Source organism: Mizuhopecten yessoensis, unplaced genomic scaffold (genome assembly GCF_002113885.1).
Source record: "Mizuhopecten yessoensis strain PY_sf001 unplaced genomic scaffold, ASM211388v2 scaffold716283, whole genome shotgun sequence".
Classification (NCBI taxonomy): Eukaryota; Metazoa; Mollusca; class Bivalvia; order Pectinida; family Pectinidae; genus Mizuhopecten; species Mizuhopecten yessoensis.
This window is the reverse complement of record NW_018480039.1, coordinates 582,696-602,652: the sequence shown is the minus strand read 5'-3', so window position 1 is coordinate 602,652 and position 19,957 is coordinate 582,696. Positions and strand designations below refer to the sequence as shown.

Genomic DNA, 19,957 nt, shown 5'->3' with positions numbered 1-19,957 from the left:
TTTATCCGCAACAAAGGCGACTGAATTTTCAAATTCAATAATTTTGACTCTTCTAATAGTTGTATATAATGTAGTATCAATGTTCTTTACCTGATGTTCTATGATATCCTTGAGATAAGAAAATCAAGTTTTCGAAGTACAGCGTTGCGATCTGTGTTACCAGGTAACATAGCTGATGAGGTGGATGTACAGGGTTCGCGTATGGTGTTAACATTGGCCTCTGAACCTCCCTAATAATTGTACTAATAGATGGAGATCCAGTGCTATTGTTGACACTACTAGAACTGCTCTCATTTTTCTTTTTACGCTTCTTAGATTTGTTGCCCATTTTGAAAAGGTAAGTTCATAAATGACAAAAGACAACGCTCTGGAGTTTGAGTTATACCTGTGTTTATATTCATAAAAAGGTTCTGCATATATTGTATGCAGTTCCTCTATCTTTATCTCTTTTTTATTTTTGAAGACCTACCCTTATTTTTTCTGTCTGCTTCTCTCAAGCTCTGATTTGCCTCCTCTTTAACTGCATTTTTGTTTTGTTTTGTTTTCATATTTCTTAATTCAAATGACTGCCATTTGTGTATTGTGTGTGTGTGTGTGTATGAGTGAGTGTAAGTTTGAGCGAATGCCTGAGTATATTTTGTATTGGAAATTTGATTCAGGGCATGAAATATATCACTTTGAAGCCGTGTATGTACATGTGAATTGATGTATACAACAACTAAGTGGGTGATTTTAAATGTGAGTATAATGTTTGTAAATCTGGAATGATGATGATATCATTATGAATTAATGATGTCGAGAATGATGATGATATGATGATGATAATAATACGTTGATGAAGATTATGATTGAAGATGATGATTTAAGATGATGATTGTATGATGATGATGATGACTGTATGACAATGATGTTAATAATAATGTTGATGATGGATGATGGCAATGATGATGATTGAATAAGTATATATGAAAGATGATGATGACGATAATAAAGATGATAAAAAATGGTGATAGCCACCCTCCGGTAAAACGTCGAATCATAGCACATATACACGCACAGCACAGGTAACAAAGAGATGAAAGAGTGAAAATAAACTGTTACAAAAAGCACATTTTCAGTTGTATAAATACCCAATTCTCCTGACTGCACATCCAGGTGTATAATATAGTGTCACACAGCGAGTTTCAAAAGAAACAGACCGCAAAAACTATGCCATATTCCAAAGAAAATATCGAAGCAAAGAAAACAGTCAACAACCTAAAGTTAAGGTCATAGGAGTGTATTGCTAAACGGAAAAAGGAAGTACATCCCTAGTTGAAAATCCAATGTAGGGAGACAGTATCACAATTTCCGCATATTCTAATGTTTAATATTAAACTGATGAATATTGTATGTTTATTATTGACAGAACTGTTTGTTCTCTTAATATTAAAGTATTTTAAAGCAATCCAGGCATTAATGTAGTTGTTTTTTTTATCAGTGAGTCAAATGTGTCCATTTTTCTGTACTTCAGGAAACTGGCTACCTATTTCTCTACTGTGAAGTTTTTCAAGAAAGATAACTCTTCCATGCTAATTACTATGTGTATATGGTTTTATTATAAAGCGTCCATTTTTAATCGTTTATAGATCATTTATTTTACACAATTTCAGCATTTATTAAATTGATATACATTAATGTAATACTAATCTATGGCGGTATCATTTTTATTGGCATTATTTTGCCAAAAATTGTGTCTTTCATTTATTTTTCAAAAATCACTCCTTTTTAAATAGGTTTCCATTTAAAATCCTTAAAATTTTGACAACCTATATTTTTTTTTTTGTGGCAGAAAATTTTCTTTACTTCAAAGCAATATGACTACAAAATTTGATAAATATCTACTGAGAAATAGTGACACAATCCTATTACCTTAAGTCTGACGGCCAGTATAGACCGCCATTGACGTTTAGTCATATATACTAGTATATCTATATGTCCAGAGACATGGACATATAGAGATGTGGTCATCACGTACAGGTATTAATTGATAAACAGGTAGTTATGATGCAGGTGATGATTAAAGTCATGTGTTCATTATAGACAGGCGGTGACGTCTATATAAGTAACAAAGATAATTGTATATAGATTGAAATAATACCTTTTCCACACACCACGTCCTGTGTCCACCCTAAACTTCCGTATGCTTTGTGCACGTAATATCCACTTACGATTTAAGGACCAACTTATAGCACTAATATCCTGTATCGTGCATCAATACGTGTACTGCCCGAAATTTCTGTCTCTCTTGGTATATAAGATGATAACAAGATGGGGAAACCACCATTTTCTCTTGTCTAACGATTATGTTAAATTTGAGACAATTTAAAGTTACGTGATGCGTGACGTCATTGGATTACTTCATTTGATAGGTTTTTCGATGACCAATTATGGACCTACGGCCATCAAGTCCCTTTCAGTTTTGGTATTTTCAACAAAATAACAAAGTTAGATTGTATAACATTATAGCTTGTGGCATCCAAAACAATTGATGTTCGTTCCTTACCTACGGATGTAATGAAAACAATAACGAAGTAAAAGAAGCCATACCTTCAAGCTGTTTAAACAGAAACAGTTTACACACCTGTACCCTATCAACTATAAAATGACCTGGAAGCTTTTGTGACAGATATTCCACCAAACAAACTATATTATAAACTATAACCAAATCAGTGTATGGTAAATCTAACCTAAAGCACTGGAATAGCAGTTTCCCTGATTCTATTAATTTCAAGCGACAGGTTTGATGAAAGGCGGCAGTGATGAACAATCCATGACGTAGGATATATCTGAAAAGCACAACGAAACCAAAGGTGTTAGAGCGTTAACAGTTCTTATATAGCATTATTAATAGTCGCAAATTTTCTAAACATTTAACTTTAAGTTACTAGGTACAATCAACATATGTAAGCGTGTTACGTTCATCATTCAAGATTCAAGGTGGTGGACTCCGCTCGCTGATGGCTTTCTTAGCCTCCGAGGTTTGCCGTAACTTGCTGACCACAGTTATCTCTTTTGAGTTATGGCACAGTTCATAACATTCGATTTATTTATTACTTATTTGAATTCGCCAATAAATCTTATGGACCAAACAGCTGTACGGTGCAGTGTTAATCATTTTGGTATACTATATCAATTACCTTAGTTAATTGGTTACGTTCGACGTTCCTTTATCATGTCGACGCTAGGAAAACTTTCGATATGATTAATTTTTGGTTCTTTCAGAATTACAGTTTTATTTCAAAAATTTGGGAAAGACTTTGTCGATTTCTGCACGACAGCGTTTGTGGTTCCAATTATTATTCCTTCTCGGTATTCCCGATAAAATCTTAGAGGCAATATAACAAGCAATTAACAGCGATGTGAAGTGTGTAGCGACACGTTATAGAGTCTTGCTCTGTCCCTAGAGAATTGCTTCCAAAGATTTGCTAGAACCAAAAATAGCTGGTGTAGAAAAATTGTCTTAATTTTTCTCTGTGGTACTTTTACAGAATCTAAAAGGTACAATTCAATCCCAGCACTTCTTATTGAAGGCCAATCTCTTCATAAGTCTCGCTAGTGTCAGTAATTCTAACATTGCTATTTTGTACTTCTCTTTTTTCATAATTTTACATACTCTCCGGGACACTTTAAACATTTACTTTAAACCTTTAGACCTTTAGTACCACTTACAAGTCCTAAATGGTCGAAATCACCATATGGTGCAGTTATATGTTTACTTTCTTATTACGTATCTGTAGTGAATATTTTACGTCAATAATGTGGTTGACTCTGCTGTTGACTCTGCTGGTTGATTCTGCTGGTTGACTCTGCTGTTTGACTCTGCTGGTTGACTCTGCTGTTTGACTCTCCTGGTTGACTCTACTGGTTGACTCTGCTGTTTGACTCTGCTGTTTGACTCTTCTGGTTGACTCTACTGGTTGACTCTGCTGGTTGCTTATCAGGTCCGATATTGGCCATTACCTTGTAGCTTGAATTCATTTCGGCACAGTTTACAAGAAATTGAATTTACAGGATAAATCACCTTGTGATTATTCTACCATATATTGCAGATGTACGTGTCTTAAGAACGCTCAGTCAAACGCCTCACTGCCATACCACAGATTACTATGATATTCCGGTTTCTTTGCTAATGAATCTACCTCATCTGTCTGCATCGTGTATATGTTTTACCAGTGCATGGTCTTTGGTACACTCATGACATCCGCTACATAAAGGGAAGAATAAGAAGACCGCTTGAAGCAACATGTTCATTCTTGCTGACGATTCTTCCAAGGAACCCTACGTTCTCGTTAAAGAAGCCACATTTCAATATCTTGTGTTAGGGTCCATAACTGCAGAATATCTAGAAAAATCTTTCAAATTATTCATATGGTCCTCACGATTTCCCCAATGACCAATACATCACCTAGAGTTACCAAAACAATGTCCTGCATAAGATGTTGCCTGAGTTTTGGAGTGTTACACAAACCATACACAACCTTTAAAAAGTTCGTGTTCGGTGGAAATGGCAGTTTTGCAACCATTGGCCATGCTCCCTCACAAAAGCCCTTGACTGTAATATGTAGATTTGGGATTAAGTTTTGACAATACAGCATTTTCTCCCAACGTTTTCCGTACTTGTCAGTTAGAGATATAGTGAACATGTCTTTTTTGGTGACTTAGTTGAAGTTTCCGAAATCAAGATCTCTTTTCGCTAACACATATGTATGTTCGACTATCAAGTGTAAAGGTTCTCTTCACTCACACAAATTGATGGCTGCACCTAGATGTTACCTTGTATCTGACAGCAACTTTTATGAGAAACAAAGTGAAACTAGGTCTTGCATTCATAGCACCTACACGATTATCGCCATGTCCGAGTCAGGCCGAGGAGTAATCCTTGTGCATTGACGGTATTTTAGAAATTAAAATCTTGCTCAACAAGCTACCCAAAAGATGGGTTTGTCACTCAAAACCTCAACCCCATGATAAGTCATGTTAAGAGCATCGAAATTCAGATACACAATTTGGATATATTCAACATATACATCTGTATTAGTTATTAAAATGATGAAAATCGACGTTAGCCTCGTCTGCAAGCAGGCATTTAGGCCGATGTCTTCATAAAACTAGTTCACTGGCATGATAACATGTCAATCACTAGTACTTTCGACACCCAATTGAATGCACCCTAATGACATATATACCTAGATCATGCGGAGTTCACTTTCTATCTTACTAGCTGTCGAGAATGTTTCGATAACATCAAATGGCCTTAAGACCTTCATGAATATGGTAATGTTTAGCATTAAAAATAGCTCATTTTTGTTGAAGTTATCGTCATCATATATCATTTTTAAAACTAATGTACCATTTGAATATATCGAAATTATATATCTGAATTCCAGTGTTTAATTGTGTTCTTTGCATAAGACTTATTAGGGGGTTGAAAGTATGTCATACCATCTTTTAGGGGACATGGTTGACCTTAATTAGTATGCATCTTTCTCCGTGCCTTTTTAAAAACCACATCTCATAGACATATAGTTGGTTATCTAACAAACCCAGGCACAATTAAATGAGACCCCTGCCGTTAAAATGAGTTATTTGTTTTATATTTTCTTAAAGTATAATGTCACTTGTAGTGACTATTATATAGCCAATGTCGGTAGCTTAGCCTCGTAGCGGAATTTACCCCATCACACTTTAATTATCTAAAAAGACACTTGTTCAAACTGTCGCGGTTCATGATCAGTCTAACCGGCAGCTTGACCTTCCGTGCCAATTACTAAACGAATCCATATCTAAAGCATGTCACGTTTATGCACGTGCATATGTTTGTACAAGTGACATCACCTTCCCGTATACAAATTAGCTAGTGAACCCAATACGTATAGTCGCGGAACTGAATCTAATTAGTCCGTGCTATTTTCTACTAAGTATTTTGCCCCAGTACCTCAATTTCATACAAATATAAAAAAAAATCCATTACCTACTAATACAATTATTAAGATAGTGTATGAAGTAAGAAAATGATATTTTATGTGCATAAAAAAATTGAAATGGAGGAACTTTTGTCATTTGTTGTCACGGATAAAGTGGGCGGGGTTTAGCTGTCTGTCAACGGCTTTTGCGAATGGTTGTTTCGCACGGATTAACATGACGTCAACATAATTTTGAACGGAGATTACACAAGGTAAATGCTTGTATCCGACACTTTTAATGGGGTTATTGTTAAAAACAAATATTGTTAATATAAGGATTAACCTTTGATTTTGTTTAGTTTATGAGATAATAAATCCAATGGAGCAGTCGGTAAATCCTTAAATGAAATGCATTTCTGCTGGTCATGTTCATATAGTGGGTTGCAGCGCAAATGTAAATATAAAGCTGATCAAATGTGTACGAGACGAAAGTGTTCAGTTTTTAACGTAAATGAATTTTTAAAAGGTGCCCGGCCTATATGATTGGTCATCGCACTTGGCGTATAACCCTAATTGAAAAGTTTTAAACTGGGAACAAGTCCATTAAAACGTAGTCTTGGTCGCATGGACATGAACTATATTGTCATCATTAAAACAAACGCATATGCTAATTTATTAATTAATAAATCACAAAGTCATTAAAATCATATTCATTCTTTAGCAGACGATAAACTCGGAAGGAACATAATGAAACAAATCTGGCCAGTCACGCCGACTTGAAGTCGGTGAAGCTTTCATGGCTGACCGCGTTGGGTGATATTTAAGGCCGATAGCTGCCTACCCTTTGAGAGAGATTGGATACGCGAGGCGAAACATACCCACAACTATATTTGTGTCGTACACACCACGGAGACCATACTTGGATGTTAACGAGGAATACAACAGCCAACAACAATGTTCAGATCAAGTAAGTACTTAATGTATCATCGATCAAATGAATGTTGAAAAGATAAAGTTGACCATCAGTTATAAGAGTTGGTCTGCCATGTTCTGAACGCATAGTACTCCAGAACAACAATAATAAAAAATGGCCACCACGCGCCACCCTCTCTATATATGAAACAATCTTGGTTTTACTTCTAGTGCCTCATTCAAAACGATTTTGGTAATTAATTACGACGATAAAAAGCTTTCAGCAATATTTTCCAAGACTTTTTTGTCTCAAAAAACATTCGGTTGCAGCAAATACCTTACTCTATAGTGTGATTTATCGGTTAAGTCGAGAAAAAAGTGAAAATTGAAATGAGATACATTTAAAAAATGACATTACAGTGATAAACAATTTCACTAGGTAATTTTACCCCGCAAAATAGTCATTTGTGACAGTTTTATATCTGATTTTTAAAATATTTTCGAATTGATCAAATGAACTTGTTTTTGGACACTGCTTCATTCTCTCAGCTTTAGCATGTTCAAAATATATTCAGAGGCAAAACGAAATTCACCATTTCCGAAATAAAAGAATAGGATTGAAAAACAACCACGCAAGACCTGTATACAGTAGCTGTTACCTGGTAGACAAATAAAGTTGGATCTTATTTCGTGTTTGTGTGGAGAAATAATAGACTTACACAATTGTTAACGAGGAAGAATTGGGTCATTCTTTTGTGCATTTGTAATTGAATGACGGGAACACACTATCACGGTGTGAAGTGGCGTGTCGCTGGACAGGTGTATAGAAAAAAAAACTGTTTGACCCCGTCCTGACGGGCAATAATTACAATAATAGCTGTTTGTATCACGGGGACATCTGATTTATGCTTACACATATTGTGTTAAGGCAGGATTAAACTACAATGCAGTATACGTTCCTTGTTTATCCTGAAATGACATATTACAAGGAAGAGAGACAGAAAAAATACTTAAATTTCATGCATGTTTCCTTGACAGAAGTCTAATCAAACGTAACTTACCTGTACGATGATCTTACACCTTTATAAGCTAAAGCTTCTAGAAGGCGTGAAATGCGAACTGTGATACGTGTATAGTACGACTGCAACGCTACATTAACATGACGACACAATACGTATCACAATAGTGTGGTCATGATACGGTACTTATCACGATACTTTGGTCCCGATACGGGAAGTATCACGACACTGTGGTCACGATACGGTACGTATCACGATACATAGAGTAACAGTAGAAGCAAAGCGTAAAGATATGCTGCAAATGTTAATGGCAATATTACAACAGAAAATAGACTTGGTCCAAAATGGGCCTGACTGCAGAGATGGAGCTGCCACTCGCCATGTTGGTTCAGAAATTCTCTAGCATCTCTGGAACTTGCTAGCGTTAGTCTGAAGAGGAACAGGAATCGTTAATAATTCAATAGTGTTGTAGAACAGAAGGAGAGAAAAACATCCGAATTTGTATTTAACCAAAAATTCGCCGTAATTTGGTAATTGTTCAAAGCTCAGTTATTTCTAAAATTTGTGTTTTTTTATGTGTTGTGATTGTTTGCCCGTTCCCGTAGGTTTTATCCGGGTACACCGGTTCACATTAGGACCCTCTTATGCTTCCATCCGGTCCGATACAAGTGTACTTTAATGATGTAGGGATTGTAAATATGGGTTAAATATTTTCCGTACGTGATCCGACATTAATCTGGAATCAGGGAGAGTGTATGTTTAATACCAAGGCTGTATCTGTACTGTACCAATACTATTTTTGTCTGTTTTGGGTTTGACGTTCTCGCTACAGGTAAGATCACCTGAAGACGGGACCAATGATGTGGATTCTAATTAATTCACAACACAATTTGCATATTTCTATAATGAATTACCATTCACGCAGTTAGTGACTTTTCATAATGCTGCTACACTTTCTGATGTTTATTGTCCCTTGAACAATTTTGTACTAATTGCGTACACTTTATTCGAAAACACGTTGAAACAAAAGGAGAGACAATAGTTTTACGACAATAAGGTGTTCGTTTTTTTGTGATGATGTGTCAGCCATCTTTTAAAAGTAGTTCTTCTACTTGCAGTGGAGCACAGCGTCCTCTTTGTGATACGTTTGTAAGTATAATATCAATAGTGGAAGTCGGCGTTTGACAGATAGGACACCATTGTCCTAACGTATAGGTTTTAATGTACTGCCCATGTGAAAGCTGATTTGTATTACATGTACAAGCTGTCATATCAATCTTTTTGCGAATATTGCCATGTAATATTACATACATGCCTTATAATATTTAATAATATTTATTTGGTAAAAGCATGATACAAGTAAAAATATCACATATGATCACAGATTTCAATTGCATAATAATCAGAGATTTGTCACAGTATTTGGATTATCACATCAAGGTTAACATAACAAAATTTTGGAGCACTTTAAATACAATGTATCGGGATATCCCATGAAAGCTGGGTGGCAGCTTATTTCCAATGGGACCGGTCCTCTAGTAAAGATGGTAATTACTTAGATAACAAAAGGTCCTAAGTATTTGACAATATAAGATGGAATAATTTCTCGTAATATTATGAATAGAATATGTTGTACTAATTGGTCAAACATGATGATGTTATATCATTTCATCAAAATAAGATGTTATATTATTTGACAGTATAACATGGGGTTATGTTTTACGTATCATTAGAAATTAAGATGGCCTTCTAATAATATACATATATGTGGGTCTGTGCAGGATGTTATTTCCACTTGAAATATTAAATTAACAATTATATGTATAACTGTACATATCACAATGCAAGATGATGTCATCCTATTATCTGTCTATCAAATTATAACAATTTGGGGTATAATACGTATATAAAAATGACTTATTAATAAAGTAAAAACTGAGGATGATAGTAATAAAATCTTCCGTAACATTTTAAAAAGTACATATTGAATTGGTAGTCACCAAAAATATAGGATAACTGGAACAAAATTACAGCCTCATTTGAATGAGATTGGAAATTAAAACATTGCAAAGTAGTACTTTAGTTAAAATTTTTGTAATAGATATATTTATTAGAAGAAGTTTGGAGTCGCCCAATAGAATAGAATAAGAATTACCTTTAGAAGATGAATTCTTGTTCAAAATCAGTTTTTGCCAAATCTTGTAAGTACTTTTTTTTATCTTACTTTTGAATTTCATCTTGTGATCTCCAAATTTTCTTGAATGTGGCAAGTTATCCCAATCTTTGATAGCATTATAGAAAAATGATGACGATTCCACACCTTTTATATAAGGAATGTTGAAATTCAGATCACCGTTCCTGGTAAAGTGTTTTTTCTCTGTTTTAGTAAAATATTCTGTACATACGTAAACAATCTAGTTTGTCTCTGGTTAAGTTTTATATTTAGTTTGTAAAAGTTCTCATACACATTGTTAAGGAGTGCTTTAATAGAGTTAACATTTGACAGATGCGAAAAAGAGTTTTAAGAAGAAAAACTGGATTACTTCCTCAATTATATTTAAATTGAACGTTTCCACCAGTTGTGCATATGGAAGCCAGCCTGGCCTGGAGTGGAGGGGAAATCTTGTATTCCTACGCTCAACTCCGCCAGTGGATGCCGCCAATAACAGGTGCCCTTTTTGTTTTAACAAACATCTGTTCTGTGGTCAGCATACCGGGAATTATAAGTAATTAAATATCATTTTTAAAACCGTAGAATTCAGATTCCATACTTAATTTGCTCTGTGTTTTTGGACAGTCGTAAGAAGGGACTGTACCCACTAGACCCCTGAATGAAAGGTCAAGGTCAAGGTCAGACAGCTACACGTAGCTGACTTACGATAATATTTGTTAACCTTTTTCAATCAGATGAAATGATGAAATGAAAATACATTAATGTACGATTTATATGCATAAGACAAGCAATTGCTATAGTTCTGCATTTTATTTTCAAAGGATTAAATTGTTTTAATGGTTGGTTGAACAAAGGTTGGACTTCAGTAGAACAATGGAGTGTTTGATGTAACAGCTAGAAAAAAAATACCCAGTACTCTACTGAAATGTTTCCTTCGACCAACCGACTAGACAAACAGATTACTACTTATATCAACAGTATTCGCTTTACTTTCACATGTGCGTAAATGCTTTCTTGGAAAATCTTGGTTTCATGCGGAAGTGAAATTAAGAATTATACGATGTGAATTAATTTGGTTTCGCACCGACTAATTGCACAATCCTAATGAGTATATGTCTCCTGCAAACTGGTACGCCAAAAACCCGACAGCAAGTAAGATATAAGTACGTACTTTAATTTACAACAATCATGAAACAAGTTTTTCAAACTTACATATGTATATTAATAACTCTTGTTGGCCCGGATGGCAGCGCGCAAAGGCCTTTGATGTGGGAGGTGGCTGGAGTACCATAAGGAAGTCCACGTGGTCGGGCAGGTGACCCAATACCCTTTCACGTCTGACTTGAGATTCGAACCTCGGCCGTCTTGGTGGAAGGAGCAAGGAAACATATATCTAGCTGAAATGTGTTACTGTCATCGTATCGATCATTTATCGCGTTATATAAGTCATAAACATCTCAGGGTAAATTCTCATTTGGTTCTGAATGCCGTTTTCATTCCAAAAGATATTTCAACACTTGCAGGATATTTTTGCAGAAACTGAGAAGTGGTGATGCGGTTCGTCTGTGTAAAACTACAGGGCGCTCCAGACAGCTTTACTCAACATGACTGAATGAAAACAAACTTAGTAGCAAAATACATATTTTGCAGATCTGTTTGCAATAGACTGTAAATACTTGTGATGGGGCTAAATTCAGGGATTCGTCACATTATATGGATCAGCAATATAGCAACTCATTCTGTCAATTCTGAAAACGGACTTACCAAGAACTAAAACAACACATTGGTTACAAATCGCGGAGGTCGTTTTTTGATCTTTTCAATGCCTAAGGTTTGATTCCGATTTTTTATCGGTGCAATGTCGGTGTTATATGAAAGTAAGAATGATGCTCACAAGCATTGTAAGGGACGTGATTTCGGAATCTTCAATGTCTCCAATGTAATTAACACACCGATTATTTAGAGCTTTAACAATTACCGTCCCGGTGGTTAAACCATGGATATAGCAGGCCTCAACAACTGAACATCCAACAAAATAATGTTGTCTCCCCTTTAAAAAAAACCAAAACATCATTATAAAACACATCTCAGGCACACACGCAGGCATACACACATAGGGAGATATAAGCCAGGTGGCATAGGACTGGTAGTTAGCGCCTGATAAGGCAGCTCCTGCGAATTCCTCATACTTGAATTAATTAATGTATATGCTAATTGTATTACTTGTATATCTATGTACTGTAAAGCGCTTTAGAGTGGCTTATGTTAGCTAGATAGGGCGCTATATCAAATGTTGTATATTATTATTATTATTATGATTCAGAAAATGAATATCCGTGTTTAAAAAACGCCTAGCTTGTTAAATCTATAGACTTAATCAAATGGTGCATTACCTTAAGTAAAGCCACCATTTTCTTCGGTTTCGTTTTGGAAAAGAAAACAAGAAAAAGAGGTTTTGTTTACCCCACATTGGCTTTTAATCTCCACTTTTTCCAATAGTGATGAAATATAACTGAGTTGTTGCTCAAATATTCAAAAATAAAAATAAAATGTGTCGTCTGCATATCACAGCATGACAAGTTTGATGTATTGATTAAAAGTTTGTTAAATATCTTCATTTATACAGTGGCGACCATTAACATTATCTTCTACATTTCTCTGTAACACGAAATTCTCCTGATCATTTAGATGTAACAAAAATAGAAACGCCGTCAGGGTTGAGCCGATATAACACGGGAAGTGGGTTAAAATATAAAATTCAGGTCACGGCTGTATCTTATATTAGTATTGATACTTTTTTTGTCTTATCTTACACAGACACACTGATCTAGACACACAGACACACTGACCTAGACACACAGACACACTGATCTAGACACACAGACACACTGATCTAGACACACAGACACACTGATCTAGACACACAGACACACTGATCTAGACACACAGACACACTGACCTAGACACATATGCATGTATGTAACAGTCTGACCGCTGTAACGACATGTGTAACCGCCTAACATTGTATAGACACAATGTCCTTGATACGTAACTGTTAAAACGATATGATCTAGACACTTCAGAACATTACCGTCTTACTGAGTTTAACAAACCCATTTACCAAAAACGAAGACAAGATTCCAATTTACCCATTCCCAATCAAATTACTGCATGTGGTATGTGCAAATTAAAATAATTTAACAGGAGGAATACGATTTTTAAATAAAACAAAATGAAATAAATATAGCGTTAATAACAATGTTTTGACACGTTGCGGTCTGCCCTACAATGTATATAAACTAGACACGTAGAAGTGTGTCTTACAATGTATAAAAATTAGACACGTAGAAGTGTGTCATACAATTTATATAAACTAGACACGTAGAAGTGTGTCTTACAATGTATATAAACTAGACACGTAGAAGTATGTCTTACAATGTATATAAACTAGACACGTAAAAGTGTGTCTTACAATATATATAAACTAGACACGTAGAAGTGTGTCTTACAATGTATATAAACTAGACACGTAAAAGTGTGTCTTACAATGTATATAAACTAGACACGTAGAAGTGTGTCTAACAATGTATATAAGCTAGACACGTAGAAGTGTGTCTTACAATATATATTAACTAGACACGTAGAAGTGTGTCTTACAATGTATATAAACTAGACACGTAAAAGTGTGTCTTACAATGTATATAAACTAGACACGTAGAGGTGTGTCTTACAATGTATATAAACTAGACACGTGGAGGTTTGTCTAACAATGTATATAAACTAGACACGTAGAGGTTTGTCTAACAATGTATATAAACTAGACACGTAGAAGTGTTTCTAACAATGTGTATAAACTAGACACGTAGAGGTTTGTCTAACAATGTATATACACTAGACTGGTAGAGGTTTGTCTAACAATGTATATAAACTAAACACGTAGAAGTTTGTCTTACAATGTATATAAACTAGACACGTAGGTGTGTGTCTTACAATGAATATAAACTAGACCCGTAGAGGTTTGTCTAACAATGTATATAAACTAGACCCGTAGGTGTGTGTCTTACAATGTATATAAACTAGACCCGTAGAGGTGTGTCTTACAATGTATATAAACTAGACCCGTAGAGGTTTGTCTAACAATGTATATAAACTAGACACGTAGAAGTGTTTCTAACAATGTGTACAAACTAGACACGTAGAGGTTTGTCTAACAATGTATATAAACTAAACACGTAGGTGTGTGTCTTACAATGTATATAAACTAGACACGTAGGTGTGTGTCTTACAATGTATATAAACTAGCCACGTAGAGGTTTGTCTAACAGTGTATATAAACTATACACGTAGAAGGGTTTCTAACAATGTATATAAACTATACACGTAGAAGTGTTTCTAACAATGTATATAAACTAGACACGTAGAAGTGTGTCTTACAATATATATAAACTAGACACGTAGAAGTGTGTCTTACAATTTATATAAACTAGACTCGTAGAAATGTGTCTTACAATGAATAGACACAAAGTCTTTAGACATGGAACAGTCTTTGTTTCAATGGAGAAAAAATAGCATACACGTAGACGCTTACTGCTGTAACATGTACAGACTTAAAACGTATTCACTCGCTCTGATGCATACATATGTAGATAGATTATTAAATAGTCAGAATTTATTTGCAGTCTCATACTGTGATAACATGGGACTTTTTACAAATGAAAATATGGATTTAAACAATATTCCAGCAAGGCCATTTGCGATGTACTTGTGTCGCTAGCGAGCTGAATTATGTGACGTATCTAGGTACAATTACGTGCTAAGAATGCCGTGATCAGGCAGTTGATAAATATATTACATAGTTACATGACGGCAGGGATAGTTCCCTCTCAACTTCCACCTTGAACTTGTTTTTTCTCTCTATACGAAACGTCTTAAATTTACTGCTTCACCGACATACAGTAACTATGGGGTTCTGTAAACATATGTGTTTATAAAAGATGAAACTCTCTCAGTAATATGACACGTTTATTTGTGATATATTCAGAATCTACATTCTGTATCATCAAATGGAGACTAGTACCCTGGCTAAAGGTCTTTGTTGTTTATGTAGGATCCTCTGTCCCAGCAACGCAATATATTTCGTCCTTCAAAATCACGCCATTATGGTATTTTGTTACGACGATGTCAGAAAAAATAATGCACCACATCTTTTCAATTTAAGAATATCTAATAATCTATTTATACTCCACTACATAACGTATCGGAGAAATAAAACGTTTTAATTGATAGAAAACAAGACTTTCAGATCATGTATATTATATTTTTCAAGAATACTATAAAGGCTATTATCATATTCATGAACATTTTTCGCAATCACATTGTTCGGATCCTCTACACGTGACCAGTCCTCAAAAACTCATGTAGACTGGTTATCCGGTTCGCCTCAGTCAATATCACTATTTCAGGTTCATATCACATCATATTCACCAAAATGTACCACAACTAGTAAAGTGTCGCAGGTCTGAGGACATATGTCAGAGGTGCAGAGAGCGAAAGTGAGCGTTACTCCTGGAGTATCGAGGATGAGTATATAGGATATTTGTGATTGTTATGGATAAGTTTCTTAAGTTGTATAAAATAAACACCTTTCCTATATTTATAATAATGTAACGTCTTCTTTCGATTTTTTTACAGGAAGTATACCGGAGTCAACAATACCGATACCGAATGTGACGTCACTAACAGAAAGTAACCCCGGACACGAAGGCTCTCTAAAACGACGTTTTTCTTCAACTTTAGATAGAATATTTAAAAACAAATTGTCCACACACTCCCACTCTCCAGATTTCTCAATTGAAATGGAACATGTCGATATTGAAGATGATATAGAAGAGGAGATATGTACGGACGACAGCGGTGAGTCGGACAGCGAAGCACTGACGTCATGGAACGGCATGGAAGGCCATACAAATCTTCAGTTCGTGTTTGATAATGAGTGTCATTTAGACAATTTGCAACCGGAAGTAGTTATGACATTCCCGAGTAATAAAAAAGTTGGTTGCCTTAGTGACGCGAGCGACGTCATATATATCGGCGACGGAAGGAGTCTTGTTGTTGACATGATAGGTAACCGCGTATTGCATTTCAATAAGCGTGGAGTGTCATCGATCGCCTATAGTACAGATGATATGGTCGAACCCTGGGCAGTAGCTGTCAACACAGAAGAAGTCATTCACGTCACTTCCAAGAAAACCAAATGTGTTACAAGATTTTCAAAAAATGGAGAAATCAAAGAACCAATAAAAGATGTGAATTTCATGACACCCTCCGGCATCGCTATTGATAAAAATGATCGATTGATTGTCAGTGACTTGACGTCAAATCTCCTTACCGCTCATGAGGCGGACGGGACGTTCATCTCGACTATAGGCAGCAGTATGTCCCCTATTCAACATCTAGACAGACCCCGTTACGTCACAGTTGCCCCTAACAACGACATTATCGTGTGTGACTCGGGGAATCATGCTCTTAAGGTGTTTGATTCAGATGGTAACTTTGTACAAAAAATCGGTGAGCTCGGGAAAGGTGAAGGCCAACTAAAATGTCCGTATGGTGTGTGTACAGACATTTTTGGCAACATGATTGTTGCCGACCATTACAATGACAGAGTGTCTTTCTTTTCAAAGACCGGACAGTTCATACGTCATCTTGTGACGTCATCAGACGGTGTCATGCATCCACAAGGTGTGTGTTTAACGTCGAATCTCAGACTGCTCGTTACGCACGGGGGACTTAAGGCGCACGAAGTGCTTGTGTATGATCTTAGGAATAACAAGACTGACAACACGTCCCCAGATACACTAGTGTTTGTCTGACGATGTTTCACTCCAATATTTGCCATGCATGACGATTTATCGCGATTCTCAAACTAGGCTAATTTGATATAAAAGTTGATTCGAAATTCATTCAACTTTTTAATGTTTGTAGCTTCCTTATCATTACCGTGTATAACCACGTAACAGCATTGACACATGAGTGCGGTTTGTGTAATACGGAGAGGAGATACATTGACACATGAGTGCGGTTTGTGTAATACGGAGATGAGATACATTGACACATGAGTGCGGATTGTGTAATACGGAGAGGAGACACATTCACATATGAATGCGGTTTGTGTAATACGGAGATGAGTCACATTCACATATGAGTGCGGTTGTGTAATACGGAGATGAGACACATTGACATATGAGTGCGGTTGTGTAATACGGAGAGGAGATACATTGACACATGAGTGCGGTTTGTGTAATACGGAGAGGAGACACATTGACACATGAGTTCGATTTGTGTAATACGGAGATGAGACACATTCACATATGAGTGCGGTTGTGTAATACGGTGATGAGACACATTGACACATGAGCGCGGATTGTGTAATACGGAGAGGAGACACATTGACACATGAGCGCGGATTGTGTAATACGGGAAGGTGACACATTGACACATGAGTGCGGATTGTGTAATACGGAGATGAGACACATTGACATATAAGAGCGGTTTGCAGTCATAACGTTCATTGTTGTCAACTTATGTAAAAAAAAAAAAAATACCAGAAAACTTTTTGGAACCTATTGTATATTCCCGTTTAGTTATGTCAGTGATTTGCTGTGATAACACCTTTTGCTACTGTTCTGTTTAAACTGTTTCAGTCACCTAAACATTTGGTCTAAGAAATTGTTTTCTTACACCTCTGAATATCTGAGATTAACATACCCATACGAAACCCTCATGTTAATCTGGTTGTTGACGTTTGGCAGCGTAAACAATAATGGAGACTATATATACATTGTGATTTGTAAGCCCATCGTTTATTCAGTCTGTGCTATTCTTTCCAGTCGGTGTTCGCTTATGTAAGACTTGTGGTCTAACTCATTACAATGTACATATAGTCTGCATTATTGTGTACACTGTCAAACGTCAACAAACCTTGATAAACAGATTAGGTTTAACATAATGAGCATGACTTCACGTAATGTATGACACCAACACAATGACTGTCTGTCTTCTTTGTCGATTCTACGGATTTTACCTGTCTCATAATCAAGAGGGTGAAAGATTCTGTTTATCCCACATGTGTACACTCAGTAACTTTTATGCTAATGACGTCACAATCCAAAGCCCGCCAAAACGTTTGACATGGCGGTAACAAGCTTGCAGTTGGCAAGTGACACCATCTCAGCAACATTTAAGTCAATGCACAAGTTTACACTAAACGTCTTGCACAAATATTTGAATTTGAGATTACCACTGGTATTCCTAACTATTTTAGCCCCTTTCAGATGTGGCCTTGGTTTGTGTATACGTTATCTAGAAGGTAAATATTGCTACTGTACATGTATGTAAAGTACTGCATTTGCTCTTTCTACGCCATGTCGTACGAAACATTTGGGTAAGATGTGGGAAAAAAATAAAGTTGTCAAATATATTGAAGCTACATGTATGCGGACAATGATAATTCAACCCTCTGGTGTAGAATTTGGTGTCAGAACCTTGGCATAGCCTTGGTTATAACCTGAATTCTAGACCCTCGGGCAGAATATCCATACCCCACAACATTACATATGATTTACTCTATTAGTGCACGTACTTCGTCTTTGCGTCTGTCATCCCCTCCTAACAATTCACATTTTCGACTCATCAAGAATAAATCTTTACATGGAATTATTGAACATGTAAACACGTGCTATACATTCATAAAACTAATCACCTCAGAAATATGTTGAACAAGAGGAGAGGTTTAAAAGATTTTTTTGGACGTTTGTATTCTGTTATGACCAAATTCTATGTATTAATAATCAACAAGTGCACATCAATGTGAACAACCCCGTAACTCCAGTAACTCCTGCTTGGATAAATCGATGGCAAGATTTACATGAAAACCTTTAAAACTATCAGGAGTAACAGATCATGTGTTCCGGAAGGATAAGCACAGGTTGCTTCATAGAGACTGGCCATGTACATCTATGTTTAATGTAAGTGTATGTGATATGGCGTCCTCAAAGTAAGAACGGGGTAGTGACAACGAGACCGTCATATCGCAAAACCAAATGTGTAATTTCGTTCCCAATTAGATGATGAAAGCTGTCATAAAATGAGCACATACACTCCAGCAATCTGCATCTCACGATACCTTGGGTCGTAAGTTTATCCGTCAGCAGTCGACATCTATCACGGAATTTTTGTTCACATTGATAAGAAAACTTAATCCTATAAAATATATAGAGAGAGATAATACAAACAGAGATATAATTCAATAGTGCGTTTAGTATTTTCAGCACGCTTATGTGGTTATCTATAATGGTCGGTATATGATAGCCCAATGCAGTGAGAAAAAACTTAGGTGACAGGATTAAAAAAAAGTTAACCCCGTGTGTAATATATGATATATACATGTTTATAATTCCTAACTAATACGAGTATTTCTTATATGTAACCCATGTGGCATGTGCCGCTTTGATCAAAACAGATAATAGGTGGAATTATTTAAAACTTAATTATAAAGTTGATCATCTGACGGGAAAATAACGTCGTGTTTCTTTCTCGGGCTCAAGTGTCCCTGGTCAAATTTCGCACCATACGGTCCTCTCTACAGCAAATGAGCACGCGACATCTAGCCGGAGTTCTGAATGACTGAAGCAGAGGATTTTTTTTTTACAATTGTGTTATTTCACTTCGGTTCAAAATAGCCTTGAATAATTACATCAACACTGATCTTGCCTTAATTCAATGAAGCTCCTTAAATAATGTCTTTAATAGAGACTCGTTATTGGATCCGGAGTTCGTCAGTTTAGTAACGCTCTCCTATGGAAATTTTACGTTCGTGAAACTGGGAGGAGATTCACAGACAGAATTAA

General features: G+C 36.0%; 1 protein-coding gene across 2 annotated transcripts; it reads left to right on the top strand.

The window, feature by feature from the left end:
- The first annotated feature begins 6,783 nt into the window (after window positions 1-6,783).
- On the top strand, window positions 6,784-18,832 carry LOC110442592 (tripartite motif-containing protein 3-like). 2 transcript variants are annotated; one of them, XM_021486275.1, is made up of 4 exons: window positions 6,784-6,912; window positions 8,995-9,025; window positions 10,456-10,545; window positions 15,741-18,832. In XM_021486275.1, exons 3-4 carry the CDS (start codon window positions 10,464-10,466, stop codon window positions 16,919-16,921), a joined length of 1,263 nt encoding a protein of 420 aa, XP_021341950.1. In that variant the 5' UTR covers window positions 6,784-6,912; window positions 8,995-9,025; window positions 10,456-10,463; the 3' UTR covers window positions 16,922-18,832. The 2 variants fall into 2 exon arrangements, with proteins under 2 accessions (XP_021341950.1, XP_021341951.1); XM_021486276.1 differs by lacking the exons at window positions 8,995-9,025; window positions 10,456-10,545.
- Window positions 18,833-19,957: the final 1,125 nt, after the last annotated feature.

Coding starts and splice junctions, on each gene's coding strand:
- LOC110442592 (XM_021486275.1), top strand. CDS start 10,464: ATGGAAGCCAGCCTGGCCTGGAGTGGAGGGGAAATCTTGTATTCCTAC. Junction 10,546..15,740: donor GTGGATGCCGCCAATAACAG/GTGCCCTTTTTG, acceptor ATTTTTTTACAG/GAAGTATACCGGAGTCAACA.